Genomic DNA, 15,233 nt, shown 5'->3' with positions numbered 1-15,233 from the left:
CCGATTTGAAACGGTCAACATATTGAGAACTGCTAAGGCTCCAAAAAGTAATCTGTCGAGGGAAGAACATCAGGCTCTAAAATCGCTGAATGCTGACAAGGACATTCTGGTCTTACCGGCAGACAAGGGGAATGCTACGGTAGTAATGAAGTCTGAGGATTATAGGTCCAAAATCGAGGATCTACTGGAGCCCCAGACTTATAAGTTACTGAAGAAGGATCCTACTGCCTTAATTGTCAGAAACACCAACAGACTCATCAAGGCCTCCTCACTCCCGGAACATCTGAAATCAAAATTAATTAACTCGGAAGCTCAACCACCACGCCTTTATGGACTACCAAAAATTCATAAAGCTAGTGTCCCACTTAGACCGATAGTGAGTGCTCCAGGATCGCCTACTTACAACTTAGCTAAATACTTGACTACGATCCTACAACCGAAAGTCGGCAACACAAACTCTTATGTGAAGGACTCAACGCATTTCGTCCAAAAGCTAAAAGATATAAAACTGGAACCATCTGACATCATGGTAAGCTTCGATGTGGTATCTCTATTCACGAGAGTACCCCTAGGCGAGTCAATGGATCTAATCAAGGAATCATTCCCACCTGACATCGCGGAGCTCTTCCGAGTGTGTCTGACTGGTAGCTATTTCTTATGGAACGGCAATTACTACGAACAAACAGAAGGTGTCGCAATGGGTAGCCCAATCAGCCCAATAATTGCTAATTTCTTTATGGAGAGATTTGAAGAAAAAGCGCTAGAGTCATCCGTTCTGAAGCCCGCTGTATGGTTTCGTTATGTGGACGATACATTTGTGGTTTGGAAACATGGACGTGACAGCCTAGATGACTTCCTTCATCACCTTAATTCGCAGAGCCCGAGCATAAAATTTACCATGGAAACCGAAGTAAACAACCAACTGGCCTTCCTCGATGTGCTTGTCAAGAGAAATGGCGACCTTTTGGATCACACCGTGTATCGAAAACCCACTCATACAGACCGGTACTTACACAAACTATCAAATCACCATCCAAGCCAAAAACAGGGGATTATCGGAACATTAGCAAATAGGGCAAGACGTATCTGTGCTAATGAACACATCCAAGAGGAACTAAGTCATTTAAATAAAGCCTTTCTTGCCAATGGCTATAATGACAGAGAAATAAAGGCGGCGCTGGCACCTAGGCAGAGGAGACCTGACGCCAATGAACAGGAAAACATCATTAATAAGGCCTTCCTTCCATATGTTTCCCAGGTCACCGATAGGATTGGTAAAGTTCTCAAGAAGCATAACATCAAAACCATATACAAACCTACCCGAAAAATAAGGGACTGCTTAAGACCAGCAAAAGACAAAAGAGAACCATTATCCTCTGCAGGGATCTACCGTATACCTTGTTCCTGCGGTAGCGTATATATTGGAACTACCAAACGCTCAGTAGGAACGAGACTTACGGAACACAAGAGAAACTGCAGATTAGGGCAAACAAAGAAGTCAGCCGTAGCAGAACATGCTCTAAGAGATGGTGACCACAAAATCCAATTCGAAGACACCCAAGTCATTGCCACAACATCTGGATATCATCCTCGTCTGGTCAGGGAAGCTGTTGAAATTCACAAACATCCAAATAATTTCAACAGGAAGGAAGAAACTTTCTACCTTAACAGAATTTGGCATCCAGCTATATCTAGGACTCTAGGACCAAAGTAGCAGCACAGAGAAGTAGACCAGTTCCGGAAGAACTACCACCCGAACAAGCCACGCCCCCTCCGCCGACGCATAAATACGCGCTACGCCGACGCGGAGGCATCAGTCTAGTGTGAGCAATCGGAGCAAACACACCTCTGAAGATGCTAGCCACTCGTGCTAGCGAAACGTTAGGAAGCAATTCTAACCGACGACGGCCTAATAACCCGAAAAACCAAAATTCTTCAATTTATGATTTGTTCTTGATTTGTTAATTAGTAAGTACAGTTTATGGTATTTAAAAATTTACCATTTCATTTAAGTGTCCGTAGGTGATTTAAACCGCAAAATATCTTAATTTTTAAATTTTTGTTGGTTAGGTCTCTCTGTGAGAAAAGTATATGGTTTCTGGCTTTTCTACCTTTTTTATTTTTTATCTGGAAAAATTTTGACATTTTTATTATATAGACACAGTGTTTTTTTTTAAATTTTATTACAAAATAGACTGATATATAGATGAGATCAATTAAAACGGACATTATAAGAAAACTGCAGGTCGCACAATCCTCAATGGTAAGAAATATGCTGGAAATAACCAAGAAAGACCGTAAAAGAATAGAATAGATACGATAAATTTTAGAATTTCAGAATTTAGAATGAGTGGGAGGGGGGTTAATCACTGCGACCTTACAGATCCATTGTGTCCCCCTTTCTTGAGTCATAACTCATCATACAGTCCCAGGGCTTTGACAAAAGCCAGTATCTGGGACGGTTTTATAGAGGGTAGTTCTCCATCTCCAATATCAGTCGTACCAAAATTCATGGCACGAATGGTTGTCGTCTCGGCGCACTCAGTGATAAGGTGTACTGGTGTTTCCCCATCTTCCCCACAGAATCTGCATTCGCCGTTTCTTCTTAGTTCCAATCTACTGAGGTGTTCATTGAAGAGACAGTGTCCTGTTAAAAACCCCGTGACAATCCGAAGTTTGTTCTTACTTAAACCCAGGAAGATCTGTGATTTTTCTTGATCATAAGCCCTCAGAAACTTCTTCGAATGTCTTAGACCGTTGCAAGATTTCCATTCCAGGTTGCGGATAGAATCTTCCAAGTTCTTGAGTTCCGCCTTGAGTTGGTTACCACTTGGAAAGCAGAACGGTTCTGGTCCAGTTAGTGGAGTGTTCGCTCCTTTCCTAGCTAGATTATTTGCTTTTTCATTGCCTTCTATCCCTTGGTGAGCAGGCATCCAGAGTAGGAGGACTTTGTTTTCTTTGCCTAATTTATTCAGCTTCTAATGCATTCTTTGACCAATTTCGAATTGATTGATACTGAGTTGATCGCTTTTAACGCTGCTTGACTATCAGACAAGATGGCTATTTCTTGTTTCCGATAGTTCCTATCTAAGATAAGTTGTACGCATCTTTCGATAGCGTAGATTTCTGCCTGTAGGATACTAGGGTAAGTGCCCATTGGTTCGGAGTATTTAGCTCTCGGCCCAAACACTCCGATCCCTGTTCCCGTATTGGTTTTGGAAGCATCAGTATACCAAGTTATGGTATGGTCTTTTAATTGCTGGGCAAGCGTTTCGCTCTTCCAATCCTTTTTATTGCTCAATACTACATTGAGATGTTTCTCAAAGTTGTACGTTCTTGGCATATCGTCCACTGGGAGTCCATATATCGTCCCAGGAGTGGTATTTCCTTTTTGAGGGTGTTCCAAGCCCCTGATCTGACAATTCTCCCAGTACTAATTCCGTTAGTGACCATTCTAATCATTGTCGCATTGGCATATCTACCAATGACAATGTGCAGTGGTATTAGATCTAGAATGACCTCCATTGCTGCTGTTGGACCGTTGCCGTCCGTTGCTCTAGTTTTGTGTACCAGGCAACTGCTCCATAAGTAATCATGGGTCTTACTATCATGGTATACATCCAGCGCAAAATGTTAGGGGAGCAGCCCCATCTATTTCCGGCCAGTCTTCTGCATATCATGAGAGCCTTTATGGCTTTGCTGGTAGTGTTCTTAATATGCCTGTTCCACAGGAGTTTACTGTCCAGGGTTATTCCCAGGTATTTAACTTCCTGTGTTGGCAGTATTTCCTTTCCATCTAGTTGGATTCTTTTCAAGTTTTTCAGACTTCGCTTTCTGGTGAATGGCACTATCGCGGTTTTGTCTGAGTTGATACTCAGCCCGACAGTTCTACACCATCTCTCAGTGATACGGAGTCCTCTTTGGATAATATCACACAAGGTGCCTTCATGTTTCCCCCGAGCGATCATGACTATGTCATCTGCATACCCAATGCATTGTATTCCCGCTAGAGTTAATTCGTCTAGTAGTTCATCCACCACCAAGCTCCACCGCAAAGGGGAGGTTACTCCACCTTGTGGAGTTCCTTGCGTTGTTTTAACAGCTACAGTTTTGGTGCCCATCTGAGCCTCTGCTGTTCGTGTTGACAGCATTTCCCAAAACCAGCGAATAATAGTTCTGTTCACCCCTCTTGTTTCTAGAGATCGCCTGACCACCTTATGTGGTATATTGTCAAACGCCCCCGCAATATCCAAGAAGGCACAAATTGCTGTTTCTTTGCTATCCAGACTTGTCTGTATTAGCTCCGTTAATTGGTACAGTGTTGTACAGGTTTTTAGTATGAACGATGTGAGACTAATAGGCCTAAATGACTTGGGATTTGTCCAGTCAGTTTTGCCTATTTTGGGTATGAAGATTACTTTTGCTCTTCTCCATGTGGTTGGTATATATCCCATCGCTAGACAGCTTCTTGTTAGATACGATAAAAGATCGAGGTAATATATATCATCCACAGAATCAAACCCCTTAAGTGGCAATGGATAGGACGGACAACTGGCAAGAAGGATGGACAAGAGATGGACCATAAGAATTACAGCATGATACCCACGAGGAATTCAGAGACCTAGAGGAAGCCAAATCTGCGATGGGTATAATTGGCGTAACCATAATTGGAAATGGTTGATTAATCTGAAAAATATGATGGGGTTGAAAAGAGATAAAATACATCCCTGACGCACTCCCACCCTTAAGTCAAATGTTTCTACATTTTAATTAAAATAGTTTTAACTAGACATATATCTCCCTCTTTGAATGAACTGATGAACGCCACGTAAACTATCAGGCCGGCCCTGGAGACCCCCCTTCCCCTTTTGCCCTATCACAATTAAGCCGCCCTGGCGGCCTATCTGGCCGCTAATGGATTTGGCCACAATGTAAATTCATAGGGGAGATCGGAGTCATTTGGTCCGCCAATGAAATGGGCGAGCATAGTAAGACTGGGCATCATTAGAATTTTTTGCTAGTGTCTCTATTTAGGTTATATCTGTGGATGTGAATGTTGTTTTAATGCGTTGTTGGTCTTTGGTGAATGGATTAATAGGATCTTTTTTTTTTGTTTTTTTTTGCAAGCTGGTAAAGTATATTCCTATGTGTATACCAGTATTTGCTTAAATGCGTGGGTGTCAGGTTTTTTTTATTAAAATAAAGATGCTACACACAGATTTGTTCTAGCGCTCTTGGTTTTTGAAATACCCGACGTATTTGATATTGTTGTTTTGAAAGTCTTATCATGTCTTATATTTTCAAAAAAACACAATTTTCTTATTAAATATCGATTTTAGGTATAGTAAGTACTTAACAAAACAAAAAGATTAATCAAAACCTTGTTCGATTATGATACAAAATACAGGGTGTTCCATTTAAGATACTGAGAAAAATACAACATTTAGTTTTTGACTCGCCCTGTATATATCAAACAAGATTGCAAATTATGGTAGACCGAATTTTGAAGAAGGCACTGTTATACAGTAGATAGTTCCTGTTAAAAAAAATTCTTCGAATTTGGAATTTTAAGAAGGCTTTAAATAAGCAGTAAATTTAGTTTTAAAATGATTTTATTTGAAACACTACTCAGTATAATATATGACATTATGGTGCTTTTGGAATGAAAACTTAATGGTAAATCCATTGAGTTGTAACGTTTTTAGTTCGTTACATGTCTTTGATTATGATATATGATGTCTGGGCACAACCCTGTTATTGTTTGGTACAACCCTGTTATTGTTTGACACAACCCTGGTATCGCTCTGTGGGAGCGCGCGCTGTCAACATCGCTTCTGTCAATTCTCTGGGATCTAACTTCACTTTTGGTTGGACCGTTTGGCCTCTTAGACGCCATTAGTCCCAGTGTTGAGAAATGGTGGTCATTTAAATCTGGCTGTATTATCTGAATCAGCTGCCATTTCGAAGCTACAGGTAAAGCTGAGTTATTTTCCTTTTAGATTCGATATTATTAGTGAATATTTTTAGGGTAGAGTTACGGATGTCCCAACTTGTATTTGTATTTGGCTAGCACGTTGGCGTCCCTTTGCTTTTGTCCTCCAGAATGTCATTTGGAAGAAAGGACAGATTGTTTATTATTTATTGAGCCCTCGGAAGTATCGGTGTTTGATTTTAAACAAGAGTTTCGTGTTCTTAGGGTCTTACGGACGGACATTGTCTTACGGACAAGTGTCCAAGGTATGGACTATTTTTCAAGGTCCTAGTAGTGTTCTCTTGTGCCACTATCTTATGGACGGATGTCCCATGGACAAGTGTCCCCAGTAGGATTGATTTGTCTTACACATAGAGTGCCCCAGCGTGGATGTGGCTTGAGCCCCGTGCTGCTTCACCCCCATTTCTAAGCCTGGATCGCCGACAGACAGTACAGAGATGCTAGACCTCCTCGCGCTGCTACTGTTTGAAGCAGGGTTACATAAAAGAACAGCTAAGTGTATATTTAAGTTCTAGTTTTGCATTTAACATCTAAAATGTTTTCAGTCTTAAACAGTAACGTACATTTTAAACAATAGCGTACAGACTATATTTAGTGGTTAGATTATTAAGGATATTTATGTCGATGCAGTAGTAAAAGTGTGATTTAGATTTTAGATTTCATAATATCACGCATTGTAATAGTATTACTTTCTATAGACATTATTATTACGCTATACTAACAGATGAATAACGAGATAGATTCTAGAATCTACAGGTTGCAACACATCTGATTTAACACCGTATAAATTTAACAATTTAAATAAAGTAATGCTACTTTTCCTATATTTTCTATAACGTTACACGCCTTGTATTTTCTTTATAGTCTTTTCATAGAACGTATTTAATATTATTTACATATATAGTTTTACTCAACAAGTAACCACTATAATAATTATATTAATTGTACAATGCTATTTACCATCAGAATTCATCACGAATAAAAATAGTCATTAGTTTTAAGTATTATACAACTGTGTTTTCTTTCTCTGTACATGCCTGGCGCCCAATATCTATATATATTTTGTTTATTATTATTGATTAATTTTCTCTCTAGTGAAATACCTTATCCACGACTGCTCTCCGATGAAAAGCTGCCGTTCGCAGTGGTAGTTGTTTAAAAAACGCTACAGAGTTAAAAAAATATATAGTATTCCATTTAAAAATATACAACTTTGGTTTGAAAATATGTTTGAATCACTCTGTATGTTTACAAAAATATTTTCAAAATGTGCGTTACCATTGCTCCCATATTATGTAAAAAAATTGAAATGAAATTCACAAATCAAAAACCTAATATAGAGCTTTTTCGGAAGCCTGAATCACCCTGTATGTTGATTTATGTTATAAAGTTAAGTAATACATATTTTACCTTATTTATGAAAATAAGTATAGATTATAATATATTTTAGAACGGCTCATAACAATGGGTGTCCCATTTAAAAAAAACCATAAGTTTGACCCATTTTTCAAAAATTCCCAGCGAAAAATTAGTAGTAAGCCACTGGATTTTGCGCGAGAAACTCTATAGGACTCAGTTTTTACCTTTTCGATAAGTTATAACATAACCGAGGTACTAAGGGGGTGCAAAAATGCAACATTTTCAAATTCGCCCTGTATTTCAGGAACTAAAAACAAAAAGCTAAATCAAATCTATGTGTAGAATTTTTAGTTTCATAAAAAAAGTAGCAAGGAAATGTAAAAGCCGCATCTTTGTATCTCTGCTCATAAACGAGAAACCCTGTAAAACACATGAAAATGGGACACCCTATACTACTAAATAAGTTTAAATCATTAAACTGATTGCCCGCACATTGTTAAAAAAGTTTTTTGGATCAGTCTTGAATTTAAGCGTCACCAATATACAGGGTGAGTCTTAAATAAGTACAAATATATTTTAGTATATACTCTGTTTTTTTTTCTCAGGTAAGATTTCGACAGAAGAAAAGCAGATGACGTCCCATACCAATCTATTTATTTTACTAAAAAAAGTTTCTAATAATTTTTAAGTTATCTATGGATGGGTTTAAATATAAATCCGTCATGCGTCGTGTCTTGTTGCATAAATAAATGCAACAAGTTTAGATTGGAAAGCCCGTAAAAATTTTAGGTCGCGAAATTATTTTGGGTCGCGACCGTTATATGCGATCTGGCGCTGCTATAGCGGTCGCTAAGAACAACGGCAAACAAAAACAGAAATAATTTTCCCTTGTCAAAGTCAGAATCTTCAAAAATTATAAAATCTTTCAAAATCTAAACCGCTCTCATTAAAGAAATTCCGAAAAGTGTTTATAGCGTCCATTTTCAAAGTAATTATTGCTATCTTGTGAGTTTAATTCAAGCTTTATTTACTCCAACCGGTGATAATTGTGAAAAAGTGGCATTAAAAACTTAAAAAGCTGTGCTGCGAAGTGTGAACTGCAAAAACCCTCGTGGATCGGGGCATAACGTCGGTTTCCAATGTTTCATAGGTATTTTATACATGTCCTTATATAAAATAAAGTTTCTTGTATGCAACACACTGTATTTTATTTATAAAATTAAAAGAAAATAATAATAAATTTGAATAAATAATATTTGGCGATATAATTCCGGAAAAAGCCGAACATGAGCCGAACCGCTCCGAAATTTTCAAAAGTTTTGGGTCGCGACCGTTGCAAGAATAGCGCCAAATAGTGTTTACATTGTCCTTATGGGCACTTTCCAATCTAAACTTGTTTCATTTATCTATGTCTTGTTGTTTTTAACCAGTTTTATTGGTTTATTTAAAAAATGACAGATCGTATTTCAATTTTATTGGTTTGACGGAACGATGAACGACAAACGGACGCCGATGCGTATGAACTCGCCTTTAGATTTTTGTCATTTTTGACGCTTGTCAAAGTCTTGCCAAATTATAGGTTATAATTTTGTGTCAACTTTTGTTAAATACCCTGCGTTTTGGAAGATGATGCATTTTGATTCGTATTATTACGTGTGTGTTGTGTCTTTTGAAGTCAAGTGGAGGAAAAATCGAGTGAAAATTAACTGTAGACCCAGAGCACAGTTTATGGTTAATACTCGCTGCCCAGGCAGAAAGTCTTATACACCAATGAAGTTGCCATCGATAAAGTTTGTATACCATTTCGTCGTAGATAAGTGCATCTCGTATATGGTAGAAGGATCAAACTAAACAGATACTAAAAACTGGAATAGCTGTAAAATATCGACATCACACGATAGGTAAATAATGGATTTTAGTACTGCAGAAAAATAATGTCAAAAGGTACTGGTTTAAAAAAATTAAGATTAAAGTTAATTAATCAACTTTTAAGGTATAAAATTTGGTAGGTGTTATTATTAATAAAACAGTTTGTTTTATTTACCTATGTTGTTTTATTTATTCCTGTGGAATATTACAAATTTGTATTTGTACATAAGTTATATTGATAAATATAATCATAAATGCGGGTAGTTTCATAAAGCTTGAAAGTAAATAATAGTTTTTTTTATATTTTTTTGGTATGTAGTGTCTTGTTCTTGTTTGTTTTGTATTAACACATACCGTTTTTATTAAATAAAATAAAGCTACATTCGAAATCAATTCGCTGGCCAAGTGGCAATTCGACATTAAAGTCGGCACGAAATTAACCATTCACAACAAATTTCAAGTCGAATTTTGCGCACGCGTGTTTAAACGTCTCCTGACATTTTTTTAGGTTAGTTGTTTGTTTTAATTTTGGAAGAGCATATTGAAGAGGCAAAATCCGGAACAGTTCTTAATTAAAGTTTTCCAAGTTTTTATGTTTAGAAAAATGGAAACAAGAACGTCATTTAGTGATGATTTTTTTCTACAATCTGTGTGTCTGCAATGTGTCTCAAAAGATTTTCGTAGCACCCAAAACTTTTTCTCGCCATTAATATGGGTCGGACGCCCCATTTTTTGGATTTTGGTAAACCCCTTGGTTTACGATCAAGCGAATTATTGAGCTGCAACAATAATTGCCGTTTTTTTAACAGCAAAGCCACAAGTCCTAATAAAATATGAATAGCGTCCACTTCACTCATTTTTCTTTTAATAATAAATATTTACTTTTCACAGGAAAATGGCTTGTAATAACAACACAAACAAAATAATTATTAAAATTTAAATGTCAAAATTGTCATAATTGTCAAACGAAAATTCCGTGCTGAAGTGGAAGTTTGCAGCTTGCAAGCTTTCAATCCAACTTCAACTTGCACTCTGGCGTCGAATTTTGTTGTGAATGATTACACTGAAGTACATATGATAAGCTTGCGTGCCAAAGTACCACTCGGCCAGCGAATTGATTGCGAATGTAGCTTAACTCGATTACATTTTTTCAGTTTTATACAGTTTTATTCACAATATTTTGAAGTAATCACTTGTCATCTTGTCAATCAAATTTTAAATATTTCCTGCTATGCGTTCCAGTTGTACCAACTTATTTCTTTGTAAAATAAAATAAACTACTTTGAAATTAAAATGACAGACACATCTATCACTGTCAAGGGTCTTCTCGTTGGACAGACTATACATCGGTATCACACCCCAGAATTACGATTCTGAAGTTTTTTTCCCCCCAAAAAAAATAAAATTTTGAATTTTTTGAGAAAATATTAATAATTTTTAGTTTTGAGTTAAAAAAAGTTAATTTCTTGATAATATGGCAACATAGGTAGTAGATTTTAGTTTACAAGAAAGAAAACCCAATTTAAGCAAAAAAACATTTTTTTTGGAAATTTTCAAAGTAAAATAACTCGATGATTTTTGACTTATTTGAAAAACGGTAAAGAGAAAATGTGTTTCTTTTATCGAGATCTACCAGCCATGAAAATATTTGTACTTTCTTAAAACACCCTGTATATATAATTTATAACATTTATTGATTATGTTTATTCTAAAAAAATGTATGTGATTTGACCTGTTTTAATAATTAATAACAAATATGTTTATCATACTACTGTGGCTCAATAGTAAATAGCATAACAGAGTAAAAAATAAAAACATAATTCACACCAATGCATTTTAAGCAAATATTTATGATTAATGGAACAAACTAAATCAAATAGCAGCCCTATCATTTTCAGGGAATGTTACTGCTGTTTAGCTAACCTAAAAGTTTGAACAAATAAAATACAATAACCCTCCAAAACAGTTCTGGAAAACCCAAGCTTTCATTGTTATTTGTTTTAGTATATCTTTTCACATTGGTATTATTATCGTTGAACCGTCATGAAAATACGTATACGGGAAAAGTATCCCTTATTTTGAACAGAATTTGGTCAGAATAAGGGGTATTAAATAAACGTTTACTTATTATTAAAAGCTTAAAATATGGCGCTTTTTATGAAGTCGTGGGCAACTATGGTTTCCATTTAAAAAACATATGTTTGTGTCATATGTCAAAAATGACAGGCTTTAGAAAAAATCGGAGAAACAAACTCATTAGGGATGTGATTATCTACAACTTTTATCTGAAAACTTATTGTCTAAAATAGATTATAATGGAATTAGAGACAAATTTTTAAAATAGCCAAAATTTGATTTTTTCGAAATATCTAGTAGGCCATGAACTTTTTCAAATATCTGAAAGGCGCATATTTATGACCTCACAAAACTGCAATTCGTTCCCCATTTAACCGACTCTCTATCTCCAGTAGTTTCCCAGATACCCATAGAGAACATTAGAGTAATTTTTGTCATATTTTATGTTTTATATGTTTCGTGTATTTTACCTAATTTTCATGAGCGTATAATTTAAGATTAATATTATATTGGATCTGCAACATTTAACAATTTCAATGATATTATTTAATAAATTATTTTTTTTAGGTAAAGTATATATTCTTTATTTAATTTTACATTTTAAACATTTTCTAGAACACTTCTGTGTATAAGGTACTTATAGAAAACGTTAAATATATGTTAATTTTTATTGTACACAGCATCGTTTACAATAACTTAGCTTTCTGAGTGCCTGTAAATATAAAATATTTGCGTTCAAATTTAGCATTGAAAAAAGGCAACACTATAATCTATTTTATGTTAAAGAAGTAACATTAAAGGTAGTGTTAAGTTAAAAAACACACACAACAAAAAATATTAATATATTATAATTTAAACAACATCAAACCCAAATACCTTAGTTTATGGAAGATTATTGCTGCAATAATCTACACAAAACCTAGAAAATAATAAAGTCAATTAATTATTTAGTCATTCTTAAATATACAAAGTGTTCGATATTCCGATACAGAAACATTTTCCTGTTTATATATTTTTGTATATGTATGATGGATACTTTCGTTCTGCACAGGAAGATTTGTCTATATATTTATAATATTTGTCTAAGATAAACCCCGTAAAATTATAAACAAACTGAAGCTAATTACACCTTCTAAGTAATATATATATTTCCCGTAAAATGGTTGTTAACGATTTTATGATTAATTAGTATAACGAACCGCCTCTAACAATCATATCTTTCTTCATTGTTTTACTAAACGATCTTAATAAAGCATTATTTCTAAGACTGGTCTATTTTTCCCACATTCTACTTTTACTTGCGAAACTTTAAAAGAACAAGAGCCTTGTTAAAATTAATTTAAAAAAGGTTCATGAAATTTTAGAGTATTTCTCTTTGCATATTTACTAATATAAATCATTATTAAATTATTCATAAAAAACTATTTAAAATATTTAAATGCAACTATTCGAGAACACTTTAGTTTTTTTTTAAACAGATACGTCTACACATTTAAATATTTTAAATAGTTTTTTTCTTAATTCTTTGTATTTTTTTTGCTTCCGACGACGGAAAGAGATAAACTTTCCGACACGTTAAGCATTTTTTTGTTCGTTAGGCAAATTTGTTTACCAGTAAACTTAACTTCTGACAAGTAGTTTCCGTTGGATTAAAGCCCCATACTCACACTTCGCTACTTCACTTCGTTCCTTCGTCCAAAAATCCTATATTTACTATGGGAAATTGTCGATTTTATGCGACTGTGTGTTCCTTCGTCAAAACGCTCCTTCGTCCGTTTACTTCCTCAAAACGCTCCTTCCCCGTACTGTCGGTTTTTGGATGAAGTAACAAAGGAATTATCACGAAAAGTAAAAAAATATTAAAATATATAAATCGATCTTGGATTTCATTCGTAGTTGATTTCTTGATTTGGCAGTACGTCTGTACAGGGTGTCCCATTTTCGTGTGTTTTGCAGGGTTTCTCATTTATGAGTCGGGATACAAAGATGCGGTTTTCACATTACGATGTTACTTTTTTATGAAACTAAAGATGCTACATACAGATATGTCCTAGCTATCTTACTTCCTAAAATACAGGGCGAATCTGAAATTATTGTATTTTTCGATCCCCTTTGTATTTCTGTTATCTTATAACTTATAGAAAAGGTGAAAACGGTGTCCCGTACAGTTTTTCACGTAGAATGCAGAAGGCAGTGACGTAACTAGTTCTTTGTTGGAAGCTGTCTTTTTTTTAATATGATTAAAACTTATATGTTTTTTTAAATGCAATATTTTGTATATTATTTTATTTTCCTTGTTACGGGCTTTCTAAAATACTTATTTTCATAAACGGGGTAAAAATGCATTAGGTAACTTATTAAATAGTCGGCCGGATTAGGTAATAGGTAATCAAAACAATCATCTAATTTATTCGACGTAAAATGTTGGATATTGGCTATTCCAAGCTAATTTTTATGTATAGTTATGTTATAATATAATTCTGATTGAAAGCATGTTGTTTAAAAGCAGCACAAGTTCAGTTTCCGTGTAGTTTATCAAAATATCACGATGCAAAGCAAAATTATCTGATAAAATTAAGTTAAATAAAATAAGAGCCGTTTAGCAGTTACCTAAATAAATAAGTATAGAGTATATTATAATTTTAGAAAACTCATAACAGGGCAAATAAAATAAAAAATAATATATAGTGTCCTGTTTAAAAAAAAGAACATAAGTTTGAGTAATTTTTCGAAATAGACAGCTTCCAACGAAGAACTATAGTGTGACCAACGGATCTGTAGCTACGGGGTATCGGCAGGGGAACGCAGTTGTAAACAAAACACGCCCAATTTCATTCATAAAATAGGCATGGGCGTACGGTGTTATATGAAAATAATGTGTATCATAAATATAATACTCAGATTAATATTTTTTTTCAAAAAACTTTCTGCTGTTTGAATCGTTACTGTTGAGTTAGCAGATAAACACTAAAAGCTTTTATTAAAGCTCCCTTAAATATTTTGAATCATTTTATTATTGTGTTGTTAATATAATAGAAGAAATAATTACAGCTGGGGGTTGGAACCTTTGGTGTTACACAGCAAAATAAAACACTAAATCAGTACAATACACCAAAACACTTTTAATTTTACACTGAACGCACGTTTCGCTAACCATGTCTGCCATTAGCAGATGATCAAGACTGAGTCTTGAGGTATATTTATTTATATATCTGTACTAACTATATTTTTTTCTATAATACATAATTTTAGATATAACTATTTCCAGCAAAAAAAAAATATTGAAAATAGTTAACTTTGGAAGCGCAAACAAAACATAATTTTACTCACCAGTAGATCCAATATTGCCTATTACACCAGATATGGTATCGCTCCGCCAGCAGTTTTTAAAGGTTAGGTCATTGTCTACCCATATGTTTCATTCAAATAGATAATACTTGGCTATATTTTCGAATTTCGCGTATATATTTATATCTCTCTCTGCAATATAATGGGCCGCTCCATTTATTTATCTGTTATTTTGACATTTACGCCAAAAAAATTCATTTGATTTTAATAACCCCCTAAGCGTTTTAACCCCCCTGCAAAAGGAAAATTTGATCCTTCCTGCAATGTTTGCAAACGCTTTCTAATTGTGGGGACGAGTTTGAATTCGAGATAAAATCTATTTATCAAATTCCTGACCACTTCGAAAAAGTCGTCGACCTTTTCGACAGCAGTCTCACGTGGTCGTTTCTTTCCAGAGCTGGATATCATTTTATCGGGATTAGTTTTCAGCCTTTTTTTATCTTCTGTGTGATTTTTTTTATAGCCGATACGCTAACTCCGGTATAATATATATCCGCTCAAGTTTACGTTTAAGCGGCAACTTAAGCGAACTCTCTGTAGCTTCTTCGTCGCAAACCCTATTATGAACACAAGGAAATAAACCAAATGA

The 15,233-nt window shown here is 34.9% G+C and overlaps 2 protein-coding genes across 2 annotated transcripts in view; one reads left to right on the top strand and one right to left on the bottom strand.

Annotated features, from left to right (window-relative positions):
• The window catches only part of LOC115877688 (extracellular serine/threonine protein CG31145), a 418,713-nt gene that overhangs the window by 356,184 nt on the left and 47,296 nt on the right, over window positions 1–15,233 (bottom strand). The window lies entirely within an intron of this gene.
• LOC115877686 lies at window positions 146–1,714 on the top strand. Its single transcript, XM_030893953.1, has one exon. The coding sequence runs from the start codon at window positions 146–148 to the stop codon at window positions 1,712–1,714; it is 1,569 nt and encodes a 522-aa protein (XP_030749813.1).

The sequence above is a fragment of the Sitophilus oryzae genome, unplaced genomic scaffold (assembly GCF_002938485.1).
Source record: "Sitophilus oryzae breed Bouriz unplaced genomic scaffold, Soryzae_2.0 scaffold_1497_pilon_pilon, whole genome shotgun sequence".
Lineage (NCBI taxonomy): Eukaryota > Metazoa > Arthropoda > Insecta > Coleoptera > Curculionidae > Sitophilus > Sitophilus oryzae.
The sequence above is the reverse complement of the archived record's forward strand: the minus strand, read 5'-3'. Positions and strand labels throughout refer to the sequence as shown.